Source organism: Parus major, chromosome Z (genome assembly GCF_001522545.3).
Source record: "Parus major isolate Abel chromosome Z, Parus_major1.1, whole genome shotgun sequence".
Classification (NCBI taxonomy): Eukaryota; Metazoa; Chordata; class Aves; order Passeriformes; family Paridae; genus Parus; species Parus major.
The window spans coordinates 22,376,687-22,402,455 of NC_031799.1; the positions used below are offsets into that span (position 1 = coordinate 22,376,687).

At 36.6% G+C, this 25,769-nt stretch overlaps 2 protein-coding genes across 6 annotated transcripts in view; one reads left to right on the forward strand and one right to left on the reverse strand.

Annotated features, from left to right (window-relative positions):
* The window catches only part of LHFPL2 (LHFPL tetraspan subfamily member 2), a 120,525-nt gene extending 115,365 nt beyond the window's left edge, over positions 1-5,160 (forward strand). For all 4 annotated transcript variants that reach the window (XM_015652644.3, XM_033511323.1, XM_015652646.3 and 1 more), the window contains one exon: positions 701-5,160. In XM_015652644.3, the coding sequence (XP_015508130.1) occupies positions 701-957 (257 nt within the window). In that variant the 3' untranslated portion in view covers positions 958-5,160. The remainder of the gene's footprint in view (positions 1-700) is intronic.
* Positions 5,161-7,919: 2,759 nt separating this feature from the next.
* The window catches only part of SCAMP1 (secretory carrier membrane protein 1), a 40,294-nt gene continuing 22,444 nt past the window's right edge, over positions 7,920-25,769 (reverse strand). For both annotated transcript variants that reach the window (XM_015652642.3, XM_015652643.3), the window contains 5 exons: positions 21,471-21,599; positions 15,746-15,905; positions 13,982-14,083; positions 12,061-12,178; positions 7,920-11,121 (listed from right to left, as the gene is read on the reverse strand). In XM_015652642.3, the coding sequence (XP_015508128.1) occupies positions 10,957-11,121; positions 12,061-12,178; positions 13,982-14,083; positions 15,746-15,905; positions 21,471-21,599 (674 nt within the window). In that variant the 3' untranslated portion in view covers positions 7,920-10,956. The remainder of the gene's footprint in view (positions 11,122-12,060; positions 12,179-13,981; positions 14,084-15,745; positions 15,906-21,470; positions 21,600-25,769) is intronic.

Sequence of the window (25,769 nt, forward strand, 5' to 3'; positions counted from 1 at the left end):
GTGAACTGGCAGTATTATTTTTCTGCCATGTCCTAATGTGCCCAAAAAAGTAGAAGTGTGAGGGGTTTTTTTGTTGGGTCTTTTTTTGTTGTTTGTTTGTTTTGTTAGACATTTTAAATTTGGTTTTGTTTTGTTTTTTGCTTTGGTTTGGTTTGTTGGGAGGGGGGTGTTTGTTTGTCTGCTTTTCGTCTTTTGGTTTTTTTCCAGGCAAGAAAATCAATGTAGGCAAAATCCAGAAGAAAAAAGCCAAACATGTTTATGGTGAATGGCTAAATAAAGCTGAATAAGGACTAGCCAAATATAAAATCAAAAGTGGATGCAAGTATTACTACGTTTTTAAGATCTGCAAGCATAAGCAGTAGGTGGACATGCTTGAAAATTTTATACACTGTATTTGCAGCAATAATGTGTGAGAGCAAAGGATGTAGGAGTACAGAGACTTAAATAAGGAACTAGGCAATTATTATAAAAAATAAACCTTTTACAACATAAATGACAGGGTAGCTTCGAATTTAGTTAAAAGACTTCATGGCATATGCTAGGGAACAATCAGTAAAGCAAAGATGGACGGATGAGATGGCAGTTTTCTCCTAATCCTGGTAAATTACGAGTATTGGTGACCATAATAACCATTCCTAGATGTGCTGCATTTGGTGTTAAACTGATTGTTTGTTAAACTTCTTTCTGTTTTTATTTCTAGGGCTCTTCCTTATCTTAGGCTTGATACTTTACCCTGCAGGTTGGGGATGCCAGAAGGCGATAAGCTATTGTGGACCTTATGCTTCTGCTTACAAACTAGGAGACTGCTCCTTGGGCTGGGCTTTCTACACAGCTATCGGCGGCACTGTTCTGACGTTCATCTGTGCAGTCTTCTCGGCGCAAGCTGAAATAGCCACATCCAGTGACAAAGTGCAAGAAGAAATAGAAGAAGGAAAAAACCTTATCTGCCTCCTTTAACTCCAGTGGGGGAAAATAACGGCACCTGGATCTTTATCTGCTTTCCATTGACTGGACAAGCAGATCCATTTACCTGTTTTTACCATTAGTGTGATTGAGCCCCATGCATTCCAGCCGTGAACTACTGAAAGGGTCTTTATTCTTTGCTGGGCAATGAGGATCAGAGAAAGGATCCCAAGAAAGCAGAATGTAAATACTTGGGGATATTTTTAGTTTCATTCTGTGATCAGGACACAGTGGAATATATTAATCCAACTGGGGATGTGAGTAATCAATCACATGTATATAGCAGGAATGTTGTTAAAACTGACACATTCTGATTGATCGGATTGTCTAACCCACCTTGGTCACTTTGAAGAATTTGAGTTTAAAATAATAAAAGCCAGCACGTTTTTTTTTCTCTTCTTAAGCAAAAGAGAAGCCTATTTTAATGAGGCTGGATTTCCAAGGGCTCCCCTCATTGGTGAATATTTCTTCACCATCACCTGGTTTAGTACCATTTTCATGGAGGTGCTTTTTGGTACTGAACTTCCTAGAAGTACAGTGCCTTCTTGGATATTAACTTTATATTGGAGAGAGCAAAACTGATGTTTACACCAATCTTTAGGCATTTAGAAAGTGAAGTGCCTGCCAGCTTTCTCTCTCTTGAAACTTTAGAGCACAAGGTGCGTGCAGCTTTTTACTTAGCAGGTAAATATTGTTTCCGCTGACTAGACAGAGAAGCTGTTGTTAGACTGGCTCTCACATGATTCAGATAAAATGGAAATATTTCTACAGCCTTTATTAGAACATGAAATCCCAAGCAGACAACAGCTCCCCACAGTATCAGCCTTACCTGGGCTGCAGTCTCTCCTACAATAGTGGATTTCACACTGTACTTCAACAGTGTTACTTTTTCTCTGGTCAGTGATACATCATTCCCAGTCTACAGATCAGTCTGTCTCATGACCCACAGGCAAATGAGTCTTTAGGAAATTTAAATTTTTCAGAAAGCCGTGACAAATTCTATATGGCTGGGAAGAATTTTTTTCCTTTTTTTTTTTTAAATTCTTTTTTTTTTAATTTTTTTTTATTTTTTTTGTGTATGTGTAGTAGTAGACCTTTTTCTAACTAAATCAGCAGAAATTAAACAGACCTTGCCACAAATGCCATTTTTTTCTCAAAGCCAGCTGGTTGTGTTATTTGTGGTGTTGCCTCACTTACCAGAACTACTTCTGATAGCAAGTTTGTAAGGTATTGTAACAAATACAGGAATGATTCAAATGTGCCATAGGAGCATTGGGGATAATTCATCCAAGAAGTAGTTCTAATTAAATACTAGATGAATTTTATATTGCTTTTCTTATTTCTTGGTAGTTTAACATCATCCAGGGACAGTGTTGCTTCACTATTACACAAAGCAGAGATCCTTGTTTTTGCCTGGCCAGTCCTTTAAAATGTGCCATTATTATTAAAAAAAATTGTTGTTACTGTCCAGGTAGGTAGCTGCTTTTAATGCACTGCTGACATGCACAAGTGCTGTTCAGCAGTCCTGACAGTGGGCCCAGGACAGCCTGGAGGTCCTGGAGGTGAACAGTCATGGAGCTGGGTTCCCATCCAGCATCTGCTGCCCACCACAGACACAGAGCAGCTCCCAGCCTGCGCCTCTGCCTGCAGCCTGCGTGCTGGACACAGGTGACCTCTGAGACGCAGTGCAACAAGGTCAGCTTCTGCCTGTATTCAAAAAGGGTTTTAACCTAGCCTCTTGCATTCACCTGCTCCTGCAACCCACATCCACCATCTTCTACTTTAAAACTCACTGTTCCTTTAAATACTGAATTTAAATCCCCTCCAAAAGTTACTGTCAGGGACCAACTGCCTGCACAAACCAAGATTTTAATAAAGCAAAATTGCCAGCACAACGTGGTGCCCGAGGGTGAAAATCACAGCCCGCACACCCCGTCCACACCTGTGTTTGTCTTGTTGGCTTTGCCCCAAAAACACCCCATACATCTGAAGGACATGTGCTGGCCTTGTAACTGGGGTCCAGCAAGGCTTTCTCCATGCACCCCTCCTGTACCCCTGCTGGAACAGACACTGAACTTGGGACACCAGCTCAGCTCTGCCCTGTCCTTGGGAGCCCTGCTGTTGGGAAAAAGGGGACAAGCAGTTGTACGAGTACCTTATCAATCACCTAAAAATGAATTACTAAGCAGATGTACAGTTATAGCTTCCTTAGATGGGTAGCAATCCAAAGTCCAGGTAACCACTGCCAACAAGTCTTGACACAGTATTAAGAGTGAAAAATGCTGCTTTGGCTTAAGCACTTGATTAGTCAGGTCAGCTCTCACAAAGGTCGAGAGGGCATACTCTGCTCTGCCTGAGAAGTAAACAATGAACAACCTTCATTCATGTTACTAGCTGACCTCTGCTGCAATCCACATGATGGCTAAAAAAATTTCAGTAATACCTTTTGTTTAGGTTTGATTTTTTTAAGTACAAAGGAGAGATTTTCAGTGGCACATACTGCTTTTGTTTGCATTCATAAGCAAGAAGAACCAGCTTTTCTGCTTGTTGCTGGTATATTATCAGCTTGCTCTGCAACAGCATAATTAACTAACTTGCAAGAATATCCATGTTCATCACATAGCACAGATAGAAGACAAGGCTGGGAAGAAGTACAGAGGAGAAATAGTCAGAATTTCTTTTCTCAGGGTTCTGTTTTTCTAGCAAGTGATAAGGTGGTATATATTGAGAATTTTTTTTTTCCCTGGATGAGGTTTTCAGGTGCAGGGTGCACTCACTGAATTTCACAGCTGTTTAAATTGCTCCTGAAGTTCACCTCAGCAGTAGCTTTCAAAGGCACTTTGGGAAAGAAAAAAAGAAAAATCAGCTTAAAGCTAATTTAATTGATTTCATGAGGGGGCTGCAGAGTGTAACTGCTTCTTAATGTACATGCACTGCATAGGATCTAGAGGAATTTGCTGTGGATTCTTTAAACCTGTGTGCCAATTAGTTAAGTTTGTTTTGTGGTATTGAAGATTTCTTCAAACATCTGTGGTTTCATCAACTTAAACTTATATTCAATAAAGTGCCATAGACCATTTTTTAATTGTAGCATATTTAAATATATAGATATATATACACAGACTTGTGTGAGACGTGCAATACGAGGAATGGGTTTTGTAGGGGTTTTTTTGGTTGTTCTGTTGTTGGGGGAGGGGGTTTTGTTTGTTGTTTAGTTTTTGGTTTTTTGTTTTTTTTTTTTAGTTTTAGTTTTTGCTTTTAAACAAGTAATTTGAAAAGGGACTTCCCAGGGAAGAAGTGGCTGGAGTTTAGTGGTGTGGATATAGAGTAATGCAGTAACACTGATGTTGAAGATGAATACAACAGTAGTAACAGCAGCTTGAAGATTTAACAAAAATATCTTCTAAATTCATTTGAATTACTCAGAACACAGACACTTCCAGTGTGAAGCTGTGTCCACCTCTGGCCATTAACACTCTAATATCTGAAAAGGGTCAGCAAGGTTTCTTAGAGTGCTTTATTTGTAATGTGGCACTGCAAAAATCATTGCTACTGAGCTATTTCTGGGTTGTCTATATCACCTCTGTATCTATTTTACTCAATAAAGTTCTCTGGATTCTGAGATATTTTTTTTTCAGCCAAATAATTTCTATTTTGTGTTGTTATCCCCCCACTGAAGTTTCCCACATCCTAGTGGTAAATGCAGAGGAGTTCAGACCTTCCTTGAAAGCCATGGGCACTGGTGCCTACACCTCAAGGAAAGGGCAGAGTCCAGCAAAAGCAGAGCATGGCAGCAACACATACACAGCTCCTTGGAATAGGAAGAGCAGCTGCAGTGATCCAGCTAGAGTAGCTTTTGAGCCATGGTTTATTTGTGGTACTGTTTTTCTGTTCTTGACTCACCACTATACTTGTTAGCATGAATGATGTACCTAATGTCTTCTTTTTAATCTAAATTTCAATTAAATGTGAGTTTTTGAACTTTTAACAGGAGTCTGACTACCTTAATACAAGCATATTGGACAAGTTTGATTCAATAGTAGCTTTAATAGCATTTAAGATCCCAGTCCAGTGATGTATTTCAGATTCCCATCTGACTTAAACACTTATTACTGCTTATTGATCAGAAGTATGTGATCTGAAATTGTAACTATGTGTTAAACAATACAGTTGCATTAAAGAGACTTTCTAATTGAATATAGCTCTGTCAAAATGTGTTTCATTTTGCAACTAAAGCACTGCATTTCCTTTCTTATGAAAAAGGGTAGTAACAGTTGTAAAACAAATACTGCTTCATCATACATAGATTTTTAAAATGGTGTTTGCCACAGTGTGTTTTAGCTTTCAGCTGAAGATTTTTAAAGAAAAGTCAGCATGTCACTTATTTATCAGTTGCAATGGACCACTTCTATTGAATTTATATATAGTTAATCATGTATAGTTTAAATACACCTTAACAGTTCCTGAACTTCAGAGAAGTAGCTCTTGGTTGCAACTTGGAACATTTTAGAAACCTATAGCCCAGAAGTTAGGGGATAGAGGCCAGTGAGTGCACCACTACCATAGTCAATATATGGATTTCAAAACAGGTATAGATAGAACACTTATTCTCGCCAAAAGCATTACCTTCCTTTTTCAGTAAAGTTAATGGAGCTGGCAATAGCACAGAGTTCAAGTCTCCATTTGTGTGTATTGTTACAGATTTCCATATTGTAACTTGTTCTCCAAGCTCCAGCTGGGTTTAGAATAGTGGAGCAATTACAAAGTGGATGTCTATTACCACTGTTACAGTGGCATGAACATAAAGATGTGGTCTTGTTCTGCAATTCACTGAAAGCTTGTTCTCCAACAAATATCTTTCATTTGTATCTTCGTATCAGTGAAATTCTGAGAGTGTATCTCAGTATCTGTAACTGACTTAAGCTATCACTCAGATGTGGTGGGATCAGTAATTTGGTCTGACCAAAGTAAATGACAAAGAATGCCAAATTTAATCACATAGATCTTAAGCTAGTGTCAATGTCCTCAGGAGTGCTTAGGTGTTTTCCATCCTAATTGATTCTGTGATTCTGTATTCTGACTTCTTCCAGTCGTCACGATAAGCCTTGGACAAAAAGTGTCACCCCACTGCCTAATCCAGGATATGCATTTTTTTCTTTTGAAGTGTCATGTACTCCTCTATAAAGAACATCATGTAATCCTCTAAAAAAAATACAGGGGCAACAAAGACAATTCTGTACTGAAAAACAACAACCATGCTTTGGCATGTGTGCAATGACTACAGCTCAGACATACACAATTGTTTAATTAGGCTATAAACATGATAAAATCTACTAGCAGCATTGTCAGCTGCAGCAGTGTCAGAGCAGCTGATGCCACAGAGGCACCAGTGGTCAGAGCAGCTGTTCTGTACAGTGGTCTGGGCTCCAGCCAGTGTTGCCTACCCAACTCCAGCTGTACAGAGTCACAGAGCAGAAGAGCTGAGTGCACAACTGAGGCCAGCCTGTCTTCCAGGCCTGCACCAGACCAGCACCAGCCCTGTAATACAGCCTCAAACATTATCAATAAAAATCCATCCCAAACATTTCCCATCTCTCCAGCTGGAAGTTTCCCTTCCTGAATCATGGAAATAAGTAAGTCAAACCTGATTATTCTCAACACTCTAAAGAGCAGCTCCTCTATATTGAAGTATTTTCCTTCATGTCTGAGTGTAATGTAACAGGAACACAGGAACATGAAGCAGCACTCACTAAAAGCAGGACAGTACCTACCTACCTACTTATCTGTATATATGTACATTACTTAATCAACAGGAAGCTCCAAGTGTATTGACAGACAATAAAACAAATGCATCGAAACCACAACTGTTCAATGTAATAATCACTGTCATCCAACAAAATGCACATTTTAGTGGAGCTTCCATTAAACTGCTGGAAATTATTTTTTTTCCAGAACAAAATGGCAGCATGAGCTGCAAGTTACACATCCTTATCAATGCCTTTTTTCTTTTCCCCTCACTATCATGTGATACTGTATTTAGTTTAATCATTGTACAAAGTTTCACTGGTTTTTGCTGCTGAGCTAGACCTGCACTACTTCCTCTGTAAATCTTCCTGATTCTTCTAATTATGATAATAAAAGCTACTTGCAGACATAAAATTAATCTGTAGAAAAAAAATACAAACTAATTCATGTAATTTTAATGTAACTGAGTTAAACCTAATTATCTGACCTACTGTGCCCTATTACAGATTCATAACCAGAATGTTCTAGGTGTGTGCCTTTTCCTTGACAGAAATAGCTTTCCAGAAGTACCATTGAGTGTTTTTAATTACAGTTCTCTTAACCCATGCTTTTCTCTCAGTGTGTGCATGCTTTTCCAACTCAATGATTACAACTTCCTGAGGAAAGTAACCAGAGCAAACCAAAGGAATTCTTTCCCACAGAGAGCACTAAAATGGTGTAATAATTCTAAACATAAAAGATGACTAGATCATACAGCACCACAACCATGATTACATTTACAAGAAAGTACAAAACCTCTTCCTATAGTCTGGTGACACTGCCATCCTAGATCTGTAAATTACAAAGAAAGATCAAGTGGATGAAGAATTTCAATACTGACTGATGCATGCATGTGAAAGTGTCTTCAAAAACACATATCTGCCATCTCCCAGAATAATCCTGACTGTACATCAGAGCACTGTTTGCTATATCATCGCATGAATATGCATCATGCATCTGTGAACTTACCTACATCACATTTGTCTAGATGAAGTCATTTGGCTCTTCAGAGGAAACCCAGTAGTAAGATGAGTATTAGACAGCAGGTGCTGACATTACATGAAAAAATCAACATACTGTGATAGCGACTGAAAAAGAAAAAAGCAGGACAGCAGTGACAGAAATGTTGATTCACTGGCAGAAATTAGAAAAATAAATACTACCAAAGCAAATATTGTTTCAGCAACTTCATTTTACTTTCAGTAATGCTTTAAGAGTCACTTAATACCTGCAGAATTCCATTCAGTCATGACAGAGCATGTTTAATTTTAACCCTTGTGAGTTTACAGCACAGAAATGTAAACTGCAAGTATTTTAAGAATTTTCTTCGTAACAGTTAAATAGACTAATTCTCTTTAACCAGATTTATTGATAGTGGACATCCATTTCAGCAGAAATACAGCATCTATATACAGAATTATAAAAAGCAAGTCAGACTTTTACATAGATCATCCTCCCTGCACATCAACCTGACTGTTAGAAGAAAGATCCCCATTATTGGTCAAAACTATGCAGAGCGAACACCTAGGGAAAAAGTCTTTTTGTTCTATGACACTGTGTTAATACAATAAATATACAAAACTTCTGAACTACCCAGACATGCAACAGAGGGACAGAAGAAGTGCATTTGTACAGAACCATGACATTCACCAGGATGGCAGAACATTGTTAGTAATTTACAAAATATACAAACATCCTCAGATAAATAAAAACAACTCCTAATTACAGATCAATAACTACTGACATTCCAGTGTTTAAACTTCATACCTTGTACTCTGTCACAATACTACAAAAAGACAACTCAAGTGGGCGCCATACTCTGATCAATAAGAGATCATAAAATCTAATTTTTGTTAGGTACAAAATATTTCAACAAATCTCAGCCTTCTATTGTCAAAGCTAAACAAACTTCTCCCTCCCTTTTGGGCTGCAAAGTGTCACAGATTTCTCGTTGAAAGAATTCAAAAGTGACACAACCCCAGATTTCATTCAGAAGGCTTAAATCTGTACCTTCAGCCCATGATATTACAAATCAACAATTCTTATACACAGAACATGACATATGTTTTCTCAAGAAACCTTCAAACATTTGAGAAAAAAATCTACCTGTCAAATTCAGGTTTTATTCCTAACGTGTTTGGGTTTTTTTTCTGGTAATTATGCAATCTTCAAACTTCAGTTAAATTGTAAGGATGATGTCCCTAGGATTCCTATCCAAGAGATACCAAAAGAGTTCCCTAAATTTAGATTTAAAAGTAATCCATAGCAGAGTTCCTAGATACAACCCTCAAGGTAAGTTTAAAATATGAAAAGAAGTATTTTGATATATAGCTTCTAGAATGATGACCCCCAATCTCAGCAGAGAACAGTGACTTTGATCTGGAAAGCTTTAAAAACATTCCACGCAAATTCAATTTCAATGTTAGCATGTCCACTATTATGACAATTTAACAGCCTTGTTAGGTAGAATATTTAAGCAAATATATTCATTACTGTGAACTTCAGCATAGATGGAACTATGATGTTTTTTCAAATTCAAGTCTGGTTTAAAGAAATTAGTGAACTAAAGGAAACTAATAGGAGAATTCATGCTAACACTATATTACTTATTCAAGGATTAAGTTAGGGGAGTTTTTTTTTAACGAGCTTCTGTTATTATGAATACAGTGTAGTGAAACGGACTCTATGAAATTCAGTCCAGAACATGGAGAGCCTCAGAAATTTATGCTGTGTTATTAAAGATTATTCACCTTAATTAATTTCAGCCACAGTGTATACCTCCACAAGTTGTGGGATGTCATCTTTCCATTTTCCGGAAGAGTTTGAAAAACTGTAAGTATTGTAAATAAGTCTCATGGGGCAATCCAAGAACATAGGGTCTTCAGAGGAGAGAAACTCCCACTATACTAAGCCCTGATGATATTATATTCTAAAATATTGTGATGGTATGTACCATTATGGATTGTTAGTTTCACAGCACCAATCTAACCTCTTAGGCCTCCAATTCAATGAGTTAAAATTTAACTTTAATAAACATTTCTCCCTTTGCTGAATCAATATAGTTTAAAAGTTTTTTCTTATAGCTTAAATCACACCACAGAGATAGCTGAGTTAATATTAAAATTCATTCAGGTATCCATTAAATGCCATTGCTTAAAGAGCCTGCCTTTAGACAATACTCCTGTTAGAAAATTGGATTATGTATATATATATATCTAGTGTTTTGGACAGGCAGTAAACAGAGTGACTGTCCAGGCTAAAGATTTAGTACCACAGTTAAACATAAATCTATACCTGAAAAAAAACCCAAACAAAAAAACTAACCAAAGAAATCCCAAATAAAATAAAAATACCACAGCACATAGAAGAAGGACAGGGGATATCTGAATACTGAAGTTAAAAATAGCAAATATATACTCACTTAGCTCTGTGATTGAAATCACCAGTTAACTTCCTTAAACTGAACTATTCTATTACAGAGAATGTTTATGCCCCATACTAATTTCTCACAGGTAGAAAATACTCCATGGAAATAGATACAAACAAATGTTGTAAAGTGGTGCAGGTAAATTCTGGACAAAACACTACCTAAACAAGATCAGGTAACTCAACAGTATTCATGCAAACTTACAGGTTTATATCAAAAGACTTACCTAAAAAAAACCCAACAAAACCAAATAAGGAAAGAATTTATACTCTTACTTGTATTTGACCCCAGCAGCTGCTGAAATTGCAAAAGCAGTAGTCAAACCTAACCATATCTCTCAGTCTACCCCATTCCTTACGGTAGAAATAGAAAAATCAATTCTTGCAAAGAAAAGTAATAAATCCAAAGTGTTTCCTGAATGTAAAAAAAAAAATAAAATACTGGAGTGAATTGCTAAAAAACCTTCCAGATTCTTAATACATTGATTTGATCATTAAATTTCATGGTTCATTCTCAGGCCAATTGTTGCAATTATTTGTCTTCCATAAAATATGGAAAGCTTTACATTGTAGAATTCAACATGTTAAAGAAGGGGAAAAATGGTTTTCTTCTTAAAATAAATGAATTTAAACTAAAATAAACCAAATATTTCCCATTTAACCCATGCACAGCTGCAGAAGAGACAAACATGCTGTGTGACTTTTGATCTAGGCATTTAGGGAATACAGTAAGTGACTGGAAAATAAAGAACAGTTGAAAAGAACGGCGGCGACTTTGTTTCTCTACATCCGGTTACCCTTGAAGGCGTTCTGAGCTGCACTGGTGGCCGCTGTTGAGGCGGCGTTGGCCGCAGCCGTTTGTACAGTTTTGTTGGACATCACTCCCGTGGCAAATTCCTGCTGTGCTTTCTCAAAGCTCGCGCCAGTCGTGCGGTACAGCCCGTGCACCTACAGAGGGGAAAAGCACTGAGAAAATGGTGCCATGCTTCCCATTTCTGAGTAGACCAATAGCAAAGTCTCAAACACAAAGTGGAGGTGTGAGGTGGGGAAATGTGGTTAGTTCATGTGTTTGAGAGAATCCAGAGATGAGAACATGGAAATTTTTCCCACAAACTTTTGAATTTTATGTTGTCCTGTTGCGCACACAATTTGACTTGAGGGATAGCTGTAATTATCTGCAAGTTCAGAGGGGTCTCATCATATGTACTAAAATATATGTGTACTAAAATATAAGTATATTTGGTGAATTTTCCTCTACAGCAATTTAGAAACATTTTAATTACTGTGACTGTTTACAAGATGAAGTTACACTCTGACTGAGTATTAAAAATTTCAAAATACCCTAATTAGATAGGTAAACATTTGCAAAACTAGTGTGATGACTGACAGCTCTGCATAATAACCAGAGGAATAAACAGTATGACTTACAAACACTCTTAACTATATGGCATATAACAAAATAAAAATCAACAAAACAGACAAAAAATCCTGATTAACTTTCAATTACCTGAATATTAAAATTCAAATGCTATTTGTGACTCAGTTAAGTCACAAAAAGGTTGTCAAATAATATTGCAAAGACAGTTTCATTTCAGTGTAGCAGGAAAACTAATGTAACTTTTTTCTCTGTTACAAATATGACTATTTCTCATGCATAAAAATATAATTCAGAGCTATCCTTCCCCATTTGCAGAAAATACCTGAATTGTACAAACAGCATTTTGTAACTCCACAACAGTATAAGCAAAACTGTATAGTTATTAGTAGGTAAGGCTCACCTTGAAAAATATAATTTAATTCCCACTACTTTGTGAAAGAGTACCTGTCTCAAGAAAGAAAGCAAAATCAAACAAAGGAAACAAAGGAGGGGAATAATATGTAACTTACCTTTTTAAACATAACTAGTGAGATAACAGCAGATGCTGTGAAAAGTGCAGCTATGATTATCATCATAATGCCAACAGGAATACTCTTATTAAGTCCAGTAAGAGATGAAATCCACCCACTGAAGGAAAGAGAAAGAACAAATTTTACTAGTACAGCACATGAAACATTTAATCAAAGATACCCTCATGAAAGAAAAAACCTTTAACCTCCTGGTTCTGAACCATTTTGAGTATTTTTGAAGAAAAATAATGTGAATTTTACATAAGAAAATTTTGGTTCTATGGTATTGTTTTTAAAGCTTAATTTCCATTTCTTCAAAGAAAATGCAGCTAAACTATATGAAAATTTGTTGTAAATATTATTATCCTTGCCCAAAATTGTAGTAAAATTAGAGAGCTGCTTCTCAACTTCTTGAGGTTTTTTGTTATACTGTCATTTCAGATTGATTCAGGACTACATGAATTCGTAGATGAGAAAATATCCCTAAAAAGATAGTTTCTAACTTCTATAAATATGGATCAGGAAAATACCACACCTATATAGCTTCCATGTGAAGACTCATTTAATTGTATCTACACAGTGATGCTTTCTCAACTGTGGTTAATATAATTTTTAAGTGGAGAGCATCAGACAAAATAATAGAAAAAACTACATAAGTATCTACTTCGAGCATTTCCCCATTCTTCAAAATTGAAACACCAACAAATACTAAGATTTTCAGACCTGAAAACTAAACTAAAATTAAAAAAGCAGGTTGTCTTAAGAACAAAACCCCATGCATTAAGATGAAAAAGATTTTTCCATGTTGTAATAAAAAAAAAAAAAAGCAAATAATGCAAATCCAAACCTTAAAACTTTCCCCTTCACACCACTTTGATATCCACTATGTCCCACTGTAATCTACCACAAAACCCCAGAACCAGAACTGTAACTAGGATTTTCTGATGATCTGGCTACTTTCAATTCTCCTTCCCCAAGTACACTTAAAAGCACACTTCCCAGACTTGGATGAATAAGCAATAGAGAATTCCATAGCAAAAATAATAAACAGGGAGCTTTCCTTACATAACAATTCTAAAGCAATACTGTTTCATCTGCTTTGTATGAATTTTGAGGTTTGCAGCAAAAAGCACTGAGAAAGGGAAGTGTCATTACCCAGCTACAGCACGGCTACTTGTGACTCTCGTTACTAGTTGGCTTACTAGAACCTTGCTTTTAGTTAATTCCTTTATTTCAAAGAGACTGACTGATTCCCTATAGTTTCTCCTTGTAAAATCTAAATATTAGACATCCAAGACTCAAAAAAAAGATAATATACATACAAGCTTCATGTAAATGCCTATGTATTTGCAAACATTTAAAAGAATTATATTCCTTTATTTCTTAATTCATATTACATAATATGGATGTGACTCAAATAAACTTTTCAAATAATATCAAAGACATACTACTATATTCATCCAAATGCCTTGTTAACTCATTCTACAAATTTTAGCCATAAATTTCTCATTGAGTAGGAAGTTTACTAATATATAGAAATATCTAACAATATAAAAAATATGCAAACAATATATTATGGATGTCTAAATTTCTGCTCTCCTTTACCTTAAATACAGAACAAGTAATAACTCCTTACACCACCAAAATTGAGGTGGCAGTGCATGGAAAAGTTCGAAGTAGTTTAAATTGAAGGATAAAATTTTGACCAGCCTAGTACCAGAGGTATCTCACTTTCTTTGGATGCATTTCACCCACTTCTCCTAGTTAAGAGCACTCCAAAAATGCTTTCTTTTGAGAGTTAAGTGTAACATTCCAGTGAACACAGTATTATTCCTTTAAAAACACAGACTGTATTACAGTTGTTACTTCAAATCTGTTTGTTTTACAGACAGCACAACACTATAGCAAACAGAATACTCACCAGTTTCCCCATCTTTGAAATCCTGCAGCTTGAAGTACATGTACAGCAAACTGACAGATATATACAAAGAAGAACACAAAGAACCTGAATGAACTGTCACTCCTGAAAGAGGTGGGGGGAAAATGATTAAAGCAGCCAGAAAATTCATTATTTTTATTCACATTCTATAGCACCAATCTAACTTCTTTCTGCATTAACTAGAGAAAAAGTACTTTCATTTATCAAGTGACCTGAAGTATCAGCAATTCTGTGTCTCTTTTAGAGTGTTTATTTACAAGAACTGCTCTTTCTTCTTTAATATAGTGATTTTGCCACCTGCATCTCTAAGAAAGGTGAGAATAGTTCTGCTCAGCTCAGAGCAGGGCCTCTTCAACTAACCATTTAAGTTTGTATTAAGAATTCTGCTCCACTTTCAGAGTGAAGTTCACGGTGATAGAAAGATGGGAAGAGAGTATTTAACTTGTGAAAAGAAGTAAAATATCATATGGAATTACTGAAACACAGAGCACACCAAAATACTGAAGCAGCTGTTATTTTGAAGTAAAATGCACAAAATACATTTGCTGTTTAAATTACTAAAATGGCAGCCTTACAAAGACTGAAAATAAATAAAATTTTAGAAACAGCCAAATATAAATGTACAGGCAAAATTTCAAAAAAGATTCAACTTATTGCTGCTAAACTATTGATCATATGTTATGCTTTCTACTAGAGTTCAAAGTAGAAATCATTTAGTTAAGTTATTGAAACAGATTTTGCTCTTAAAAGCTCTTTCTGCAGAAGGGAGTTTGTAATTCCTATACCAGTTCAACCTATGTTTCAACAAGTTCAGTTCAGTAACGGTTTCATTTTCAGCTGAGCAACTGACTGAAAGTTGAATATGCAAGTAGTAGTTTTCCTTCTTCAACCAACCAATTTTCTCTAAGAAAAGCTATGGATTTACTAGACAGGAAATGCAAGTTAAACTATATGATTCCTCAAAGATTTGTGGGTACAGCAATACCTCCTTGGTTAGCAAAAATAAATACTTCCTGTACTCTAAATGTTACAGTTAATTGCAGCTTCTGGCCATCAGTCTTAATGCAAGAATAAGGGTACTTTAGCTGAGAACATCCTGAATCACTTCAATGTAAAAAAAACAAAAACAACTTTAGGAGTACAGGACTTGAAATCTCTACATGGTGATCGTCACTAAGAAGAAGTTTTACTTTGCATGCAAACACACCATTCTCCTCTTAATCACACACCTCATGTTTCTGAAGTTTGCAAAGATTACTAAAACTAGGAAATGTACTAGTTTGTTTACTATCTGTTAATTCTTAAGAATCTCAGGCTATTTAAATTACAGATATCATAGGTGTCTATCACTTTAAAATACATCACTTAAGAGTAGTTATTTCTGAAGTTCATTCAGGAAGCAAAAAATTTAGGACACTATTGACTACTAACCTACTCAAATTCTTGGTGTGAAGAGAAAGAGATTTGAGAATGTTTTTTACAATTGTTACCAGCCCTTATTAACTTTAACAAAGTTAAGTATTTCCAACAAATATTTTGTCTGTGGTAAAAATGATACATATTTTAAAAGGATATTCCATTATATTACTATCTATTGGCATCAGTATTTCAAATTCAACAACTGAATTAATGGCAAACATAACCTTTATTTCTCATGAAAGCACTGTAAAGGATTATCAAGCAAATTCTGGAATGCTATGCATTTTGACAAGTTTCTGAATATCCCAAGTCAACTGAAGTTGTTACCTGAAAGCTCCATAAAGTGGTCTGTACCAGCAGACAAAAGAGCAAGGAGTAAAAAGCAAGAACCAGAGAATACTCAATCCAAAATCAACCCCTCGCGTAGCATCAACATAAAACCAGGCCAAACATCCAAAGATATTAAGAAACAGTGTCACTGTATGGACTGTAGAATAAAAAGCAAAATAGTCTTAATTAAGTTATTTTTAAACAATAAATTATTACAACTGCTGAAGTTATATGTGAACTTTTAAACATTTAAACAAAACAGCATTTTAAACAAAACATCAGCGTGCTGACAATACCAATACCATCTCAAAGCCTTTTGTAATCAATTGATTTTGACAGTTTTCTAAATTTCAGGTAAATCCTGTATTCACAAGTGAGAACACTCCACATGAAAATTCAAGTACCAGTAGCTACCTGGAAAGGGAAAAATATCCTGTCATACAAATAAAACACTTTCAAACATTAAAATAAGAAAAAAGACGTTTCTACAGCTGCAATAATTTATTTTTTTCTACAGTAGTAATATATATATTTATGAGACTACTGAGTATTTTTTGAGAGACACCTTAAAATGACAAAGTGCATCACAAAATAAACACCGTACACATTCAAATTTGAGAACAAAAATTTCCCAAATAATTTTTCAACAGAAAGATTTGTCTTCCATATAATAAAACAAGAAACCCCATTTATTAAGAATGTTCCTCAGTAAAATGTGGTCTGCAAGAAGCTGTTCTAGATATATTTTTATATCTTATATTTTAATATAAACTTCAACATATTTTGTATATTTAAATGTTACTTAGAACATCTGCTTTTTTGGTGATCTGTGTAATTTTCTCATTTGCAGACCTTGTTACACATTAACTATTCAATTTCTACGAAAGAAAATGCATTTGAATTATGACTTCACATTTTATTTCAATTAAGTTTACTTCTTAGAACAGAATAAGGCAATATTAAGAAACATTACAACTACTACATTCATACTATCTGACACAGAAGTTAGCTCTGCTAGACTTCAGATATGAACATGAATTTCTCTCTTTGTTCAGCAATAACCAGCGATTCAGGAGGGATTTTGCTGCCTCAGAGAACAACTTCTTTCCTGGTGGATCAGGATAAAGTAGGAGATTTATAACTGCACAAACTGTTCCTGACAGCAATGCTTTTTATTTTATTTAAGTTCAGAGCAATATTTTAGTGATTCTACTGGATGGTAAGGTTAACAGAACAAGCACATAAGATACTGAGGATTCTGAATAAGAGAATCCTGAAACTCTTTATTGCTGTCTTAATTATGACTTGAGCTCTAAATCAACACAGCGGGAAAGAACTCTTAAAAGCAATATGCATAGATCATTACATGGAATTCTGATGAAACTGAAAATATTTCCTCAGATAAATAATAATTTCCTGTAAGAGTCACCAGAATCAAAACACTTTGTTCTTCTAAATAAAAGGCAATTATTGCACCTCCATATTTTAGCACTGCCCCAAGGGGTTGGCAAAACAACTCATTTCAGAATTTGTGTGTTTATGCCTCATAAAGCAAAGAAACTATACAAATCCCAGTTCCTGCCTTCCTTTGGTAAGTACAAGAAAGGCGTGTTCTCTCTTTTTCTACTCAATATTGGAACACATGGAGACTCCTATGTTACAAGAAAAATTCAAATTCTGGTGGAGCTTGAACTTTTCGAAATGACTTTATTTTTTATATATATAACTGCAATTATGGTAACAGGACAAGTTTTAAAAGAGTACCATCAGTGCGAAAGGGCTGAAGCATCACACCCACAACTGATACTATACAGGGTGTGCTTCACTACTGTAACAGAGAGTCTCAGCTGTACAAAACAAGTATTAGCGAGCTATAGAGGAAGACAGCAGACTTGACTGGCAATTCTCACTTCACTGTGCTTGCCCTTCAAGCCTCTGCCTGCTTGCTGCAAGGTACAGAGAATTATTTATCCTTTGAGCCAACACCTTCACTAAGGGATCCAGGCAAGCTTAGCTCTTATATGAACAGACATGTGTTTGTGAAGTTCAGGGTAACAGTTTTAAGTACCTTCCACCTCCTTGCCTCAGCAAATTAAACCATAAAACAAGCTATTAGAAAATAATGACCACCTGGGGGCTGAAATCACCTAGGGCTTTGGCATGCAATTTCTGTAGACAACCTCAGAGCTATAACAATAAGAGTACTCTGTGTGATTGAAGAAAGCCTTCTCCTAGTTTGTGTGCAGAAGCAGCTGAAGTAGGAAAAAAAGGCATTCATGCCAGAATAAGAGCCAACAATGGAAGACTGCATTAATTTAATAAATATTAATACTTCTTCTTGTTGGTATAAACTTCCCTGAAGAAAAGAATTCTCCTTAGATTTATTCCATGGTTTAATTAACTACACTTTATCATCCATAAGTGTCTGAAAGTTAGTTGTAGATAAAGACCACAAGTCTTTACTGAAGATATTTGGCATGTACATTATTAAGATGATTCTCCTATTCCATTTGAGACTGTATGAAAACAAATTTTTGTACTAAGTTTAATTTCAGTAATGTTTCATTGATTATATTCTCAGGAAACCTAAGTCCATATCAGACCACATGACTATCACCCTGGATTGGAACTGCCTAAAGGGAAATGAGATGCCTATAGAATGGAGAGTTTTGAAGCCACAAGGCAACTCACAATTGAGGACTGGGCTAATGAAGTTTGATCACACATAACCTTGGAGCACCAGGTAGCTTCAGATATTGTTTAGGCTTTTGTTCCTAGTCTGTTCCACTCACTTGGGAGAGACATGCTAATATGCCTTACAAAAACCAGACAAATCTTTCATGGGGAAAAATATATTCTAACATATATTATAACATAAAATAAGCATTAAGCAGACTTGGATCAGCACATAAACATGTGCTACCTACAATATGAAGGTACTTCTAAAAAATTTCCTGATGCTACTTAGTTAAAGACACGTAATAATATGGAGTGGACCAACAGTGAATCTGTGTGACAGCAACCAGTCAAACCTCGATAAAACATCACCCAAAAATAAAGACTGAGTGAACTATGATAAGTAAGGCAAAATGAGATGACTAATGGGGATAAATACCTTTTCCATTACAACAGTGCATACAACAGGAAAGATCAAACAAAGGAGGGGAGAATTAAATTAATATACCAGGAAACATCTAATTCTAAAAGACAGCAACCCATTAGAACAGGCTTGAAAGGAGTTTGTGAAGTGTCTATCATTGGAGGTTCTCAGGGACAGGTAGAACAAATATCTACACAGACTGATATACAGACATATATAGATATACACCATTTATCATATCCTCAGACAGAGGACGAGATGAAACTCTAATAAACAGAAAAAGAAAAAAAGTTGGCACTTTAGGGTATTATTTTTCTACCAGAATCTCTTCAGTTTGTAACTTCAAGTAAGAAATACCCTCTGAAAATCAGTGGGGTTTATTTGGCACATGCTATCAGCCAGTGGGGAAAGTAGCTGGAAAACAAGCTTCTGAGCCTGTTTTTGACTGTTAGCACAAGTCAAGAGACATTGTACTTGACACTGGACAAAGTAAGAGCAAAATTTTAAAATCAGTAGTCAGTGCTAATGAGCTAGAAAAACTCTCATTTTCATGTGCAAGTCCTTAAAGCACTGATGGTCACAAAGCCAAGATAGAATAGAAAAACTCCAATGGCAACTGTGAAAAGTCATTGCTAATTAATTGTTATAGTTCACAAACACATGTGAGCACTCAATCTGTTTAAAAAAAATATAAATTCTCTCCCCTGGGGAAAAAATGTGCAAAGATAAAACCACATCAAAGAATTAGAAAACTCAAACTTCTGATACAAAAGGAGAAAAGATAAATGAGCTAATGAAATAGGGATACAGAGTTCATGTTTTTTCATGAAAGGAAGAGCATATAGCTCTTAGGTAAAGACATTTCCTCAGAGATATATAAACTAAGAATGATGATATAAAATTAATATAAATGATATAACATTAATTCTAACTGTGGAGACATAGAAAACTAAACTAGAAAGTTTGTTCCCAGGGCTACTACAAAGGAAAAGTACTGACTTTATAAAGTACTGAGAATGCAGTACTAGATTTATCCAAATGTGATATGAACCCCTCTATGTTCACAGAACCCCTAGACCTTATAAGATGTGGGAATAAGTACCTCTCCTGAGGAAAAATAGTCAATGAGAAATTAGCCAAACCAGATAGATGCAATCCTAGGAAATTTCAAGTGTCAAGGATTGACTCAACAGCCAACTCTAAGGGATGGGATTCTATACACAATCTTTTTTATATTTTTTTTTTAACCATGAATCAGATTTTGTCTTTTTCTTTATCATGCCCTGTTCATACTTCCTGAGTATTATATAAGTCAGAGAGTACTACAGCTAAAGAGCAAAGAGTGCAAGATGATGGTTAAAACCTCAGTCTACCTAGAAGATTAGCTGTCACATAAAAGCACAGTTCTATATATTTTGAAATAATATAATATTGCTTCTTCCTTTACTTGTTGGCATAAGAAAGAAAATTAAGCACAGTATCAACATTTAAATTCTAACTGCCCAACTTCACCTTGTACTTGAAACATACGCACTTTCAAAACTCAGTCCTGCAAATGGCCAGAACTGGTAACCATCCTAAAATTCTGAGTATTTCACCTTAGATTTCATATACATCTAAATTATCTGTCAACTTTATGAGAGTAACCAGTCATACGCTCTATAGTTGCTTATTTGAAGATTAATGATCTAGCAACGAATATAGAAATCTGTAGATTATGATGAAGTGGAACTGACTTGATCCAATGCTGTCTGCTCATTTTATGTGCTTCACTTATGTGGTTCCATCACAGCAACAGGATTACCAGAGTAACATATAAAATTATGGAGATTTCCTAACTACATCTTAAGCTATGAAAAAAAAATATAGAAAATATCTGAAATCCACATTTTCTTAGAAGGCTACAAATATATTGAAGGCATCAAAGTATCTTTATCTTGCAATTTCATCAGAGATTTGTCAGGCTTTTATCAATCACAGTGGACAAGGCAGAAGAAACAAGTGTGGCATGTGCACACTTGTTTAACTCAGCACTTCTCCAGTCAAAACACAGGCTCTCAATGAGGGCAAAATTAATCCTACAAAGATGGTGTAGAGCATTATTTGCCTACAAAGGATAGTTCTAACATGGACTGATTCTTCTATTTTTAAAAATAGGGTGAAATGATGTTAAGCCTTTGCTATAGATTAAAACCATATTAAACTATACAAAACTATGTATATTAAAGCAAATGGATATTATACATCTTGAACTCAAAATTCTATTAACTGTAACTGTGAGATTTATTCCTTAACATATAAGCAGATTTTAAAAAGAGTAAAATTATTTCTAAGTTAATAAATGGTCAAAGTTAATTTTACAACTGGAGAAACTTAAACCAGACAATTGCAATAAGTTAGAAAGAAATTGCCCTACAATGATAATCCTTTTTTTTTCTGTTGAAGCTTTTATGACATAATTCAATACTTTTAAAACTAAAGCTAACATAAAATTTTGCTTCAACATATGGCTTCTGGATTCAAAATATTTTTTTATTACAGATGTTCCAAAAGCCAAAGTAGCATGTATGTATTACCGAGTTTGAATAGGCACTTTATTTTTCTTAAAAAGAAAATACTTACACATCCACAAATAGTACATAATCTTTACTGTCTTCTGGAATTCTACAGGAATGTCTACTGAAAAATCCTGGTAAAAACAAGGACCTACAGGAAAATTCTCAGGAAGAGGTGGCCAGTTATTTTTTCTACCTGCAAAACAGAAAATAAAGGAAAAAAAAAAGGCCTTTATAATGTAGTTTAGGTTTCAGTCTCTGTATACTTGGAAGTGATATACATTTGAACCTTTTGTAAACTGTTTAATGCATGAGTTTCTCAAGTGGATGAATAAATTGGGCTACCAAAACCCAAGAGTTTTAAGAGCAGTCCTCAATATAAACTTCAGAAATTAAATACAATTAAGTGTAGGAAGGTTAAGGAAAGTTCAATGTTTTATCTACATAAAAGACTGAGCAGGCATCTGACATCTCCTAAAAAGTAAGAGAATTTTTCACAAAGTAGACATGGGCAGAAGAAAAAAAATATGAGAATTCCTTTATTTCCCTAAACGCCCACCATAGTCACATAGCCTGTTGAATAAAAAGATAGGGGACAGAAAAGCACTCTTCATTTTCAGAATCCTGGAATTTTTAGTTGAAAAGTATTTCTAGTTTCCAATATGGTTTCCAGTCAAAACTTACCTAAAAGGCAGGAAGTCTCAAGAAGCACAGTTACTGAGATACTGAGTTACTGGTCTTTAAGTATCTTTTCCTAACAAGAATATGCCCTAAAGCATCACTGTATTTTGATACAGTTGTATGACAGAGTGAGGACACTGCAAAGGACACAGGATCAGACACTTGGATTTCCTGTATGCTTATTTGATCACAGGTTAGAGTATACATTCTGCTGAACAAAAGTCATATCAAGCATAGACTTGGAGATTCAGCTGAGATAATCACTGCAACAAACCTTTGCAATAGCATCTCAAACTCTGGATGAAAGAGATATATTCATCACCATGTGTGACCAAATGAATAAGTTGAAATAGGAAGCAGCACACTTTTATTAGCTTGAATGCAATACCACACAGAACCTAAGCAGAGAAAGCCAAAGGCATCAAGCTGAGATGATGTACCACCTTGAAGACCTTTCACCGTAGTTAGGACAACATACTGTCTTAACCGTATGTTAAGACAACGTATGACAACAGTGTCCTAGATGTGTAGCCAGCGTCTTAAGGCAACTGAATGCAAATAGCTAGAGAATTGCAAAAGACCTTGCTCTCCAATCAAGACCACTCTATAGTGTATTCAAAGGTGTCCAAATTAATGCGCGTGTCCCTGGGATCCAGAAATGCAGTACACAGTATAGTTCAAAGTCGTGCCAGAGTAGGTTCATACTGGACATCATGAAGCATTTCATTACCAAGAAAATGGTCAAACACTAGAATGGGTTTCCTAGAGGAGTGGTCAATGTCCTCAGCTTGTCAGTGTTCCAGGAGATATGAACAATGCCCTTAACAACATGCTTTAATTTATTGGTACTATACAGCCATTGTGAGTCAGGACAGCAGCAAGAGCAACTGAAGTAAATTTCGGGGTGAAGATCAGACCAAGCTGTCCAGAAGTTTCTTGAGCTTAGGGACACCTTAGCAGCAGGCAAAACCCCAAAAGCTGTCACTAACCAGCCAGGCATGGAGTGAGCATTGCTGGGAGCAGTGTGGGAGATTTAACTGGCTTTAGGGAGCACAAGTGACCAGGATACGGTGCATCAAAAAGATGTGATGCAGAAGTTTGTGCAGAGGGGTAAGCAGGGAGAGAACTGCAGTCCACAGGCAAGTCCATGCCTCAGGTAAGTGCTAAGTGCTCTTGGTCTCTGCTATAGTGGTGGGCACTTGTCTCAAAATTAGTGTGTCTGAGACAGCCCCAGAGAAAGTCTGACTGATACATCCACCAAGGAAACTGGTAAGGAAAGAGACATGAGTACAGGTGGTAGCTTGCAATGGATGCACAGATATGTCTCCTGGAGAAAAGGCTTGCACCTGAATGGAATGTGCATAGTTTGATGAACGATTGCAGAAGGTGGACAAATTGAAAGAGGCTGTGCAGTGTTAGAGGGATGGAAAGGGAGATAGAAAAATGGCTTCGAAACCATACACCTACAAGGGACATCACTGAGTGTGAGACACCTTGGATCCTAGTGACCCACAAATACAGAGCCCAAGTCCAACCTCTACCCTCCAACTTCCACACCAAAACAGATATGATGCTTTAAAGGCTTTAGATGGCCATTAGCAAGTTCAACAAGGAGTGTCTGGACCAGCAGGACATAGTCGTTACCATAAGAAATGCTGAGTGGGGGACTCTCTTCGGGTCACTGAGACAACATCCACCAGTCTGATCAAGAATCCCAAGGGGCAATGCTACCTACCAGGGACTAAGATCCATGATGCTGCCAAGAGGGTAGCCCAACTAGCCAAGAGCATGGACCACTACCCACTATTACTCTCACGTGGCTACAAATGATACCACAAGTCAAAAAATAGGCAAGATCAAGGAAAACTATAAAGCACTGGCAAGACAAGTGACAAACACTGGCGCCCAAATCATCACCTCATCTTCCTGGTCACAGAAACGGACAACCAGAAGCTACCACACTGTGCAGATCAATAGCTGGCTTTCTGACTGCTAACAAGGGTTTGGTTTTTGTAACAATGGTTTGTGCTTAAATGATTGCAGCCTGTTAGGAAGGAAGGAATCCACCTGTTTAAAAAAGGACAAGAGAATTTTTGGCAGCAAGCTGGCCAATTTGGTGAGATGGACTTCAGACTACAGGACTCAGGGGGTGGGGTCCCAAGTGGCTATGATTATTCTATTGCTTCTTTCTAGGGAGAAGGTTGTGTCAATCAGTGCAGCAACAGATGTTCCTTGACTGCTTCTCAAGACGAGAATCATAGGTCTAATGACATCAAGGGTGCTCATGACTACAATGAATCCTCTTACACTCCATCTAGGGAATCTGGATGCTTGATTTCCTCTCTGAAGTGCCTGTACAAACACAGAGCAGAATGGGGAATAAACAAGAAGAAATGGAAATCTATGTGCAGTCACAAGGCCATCATCTCATTGCAATTACAGAAATATGGTAGGATAGTTCACATGACTGGAATAATGTCATGCATGGCTGTGAATTTTTTAGGAAGAACAGGTCAGAGAGGTGAGGTGGTAGAGTTGCTTCTCATATGAGAAAGCAACTAGATTGTATCAAGCTCTATTCAGGGGCAGAAAAATGAGTTGACATTTTATGGGTGAGAATTAATGGACAGGTTAATAAGGGTTGTGGGTGTCTACATATAGGCCACCTGACGAGCAGGAGGAAGTGATGAGGCTTTCTACAGACAGCTGGGAACAGCCTCTTGGTCACAGGCCCTGATTCTCCTGGGGACTTCAACTTTGTCTCCAAACCAAGATAACAATCAAACCAGGATGGCTGAAGATGTGAAGGCTGAGACCAGCCTTGACCATAGCAAACATGAGATGGTGGAACTCAAGATCTTGTGTAGAGGATGTAAAGTAATCTAGAACCCCAGACTAGAACCCTAAACTTCCAGAGAGCAAACTTCAGCCTCTTCAAAGACCTGCTTAGCAGAATCTCATGGGTTAGGGCTCTAGAGAAGAAGAGGATCCAAGAAAGCTGGTCAATATTCAAGCATCAGTTCCTCAAGTTGAGTGTATTCCCATGAGCAAAAAATCAGGAAGAGTGGGAAAGAAACTTGCATGGATAAGCACAGAGCTTCTGGTAAATTTCAAACACAAGAAAAAAATTTATGGGACATGGGAAAAGGAGCAGGTCAAATGGGAGTACTATAGAAACATCATTGGAATATATAGGGATGTAACAAGAAAGGCCAAGGCCCACTTGCAATTGAGTCTGTCAAATGGTATCAAGGACAAGCAGGGCTTCTACAAGAACATTAGCAGCAAAACGAAAGTTAGGGAAAATGTGGGGTCACTGCTGAATCGGATAGGTGACCTAGTGAAGGAAGACAGAGAGAAGGCAGAATTACTGAATGCCTTCTTTCCTTCAGTGTTAACTGCTGAGGCCAGCCCTCAGGAATCCCAGACCTTGGGGCAAGGAGAGGAAGGCTGGAGAAAAGACTTCCCCCACTCATAAAGGGTTTGGTTAGAGATCAACTGTGCAGACTTCTAACACACATAAATCCACAGGCCCTGATGAGATACACCCACAGGTGCTGAGGGAGCTGGCAGATGCTGTAGCTAAGCCACTCTCCACCATCTTTGAAAAGTCACAGAAAACAGGAACAGGGCCCGATGGCTGAAGGAAAGCCAGTGTTACTCCCATCTTCCAAACTGGCAAGAA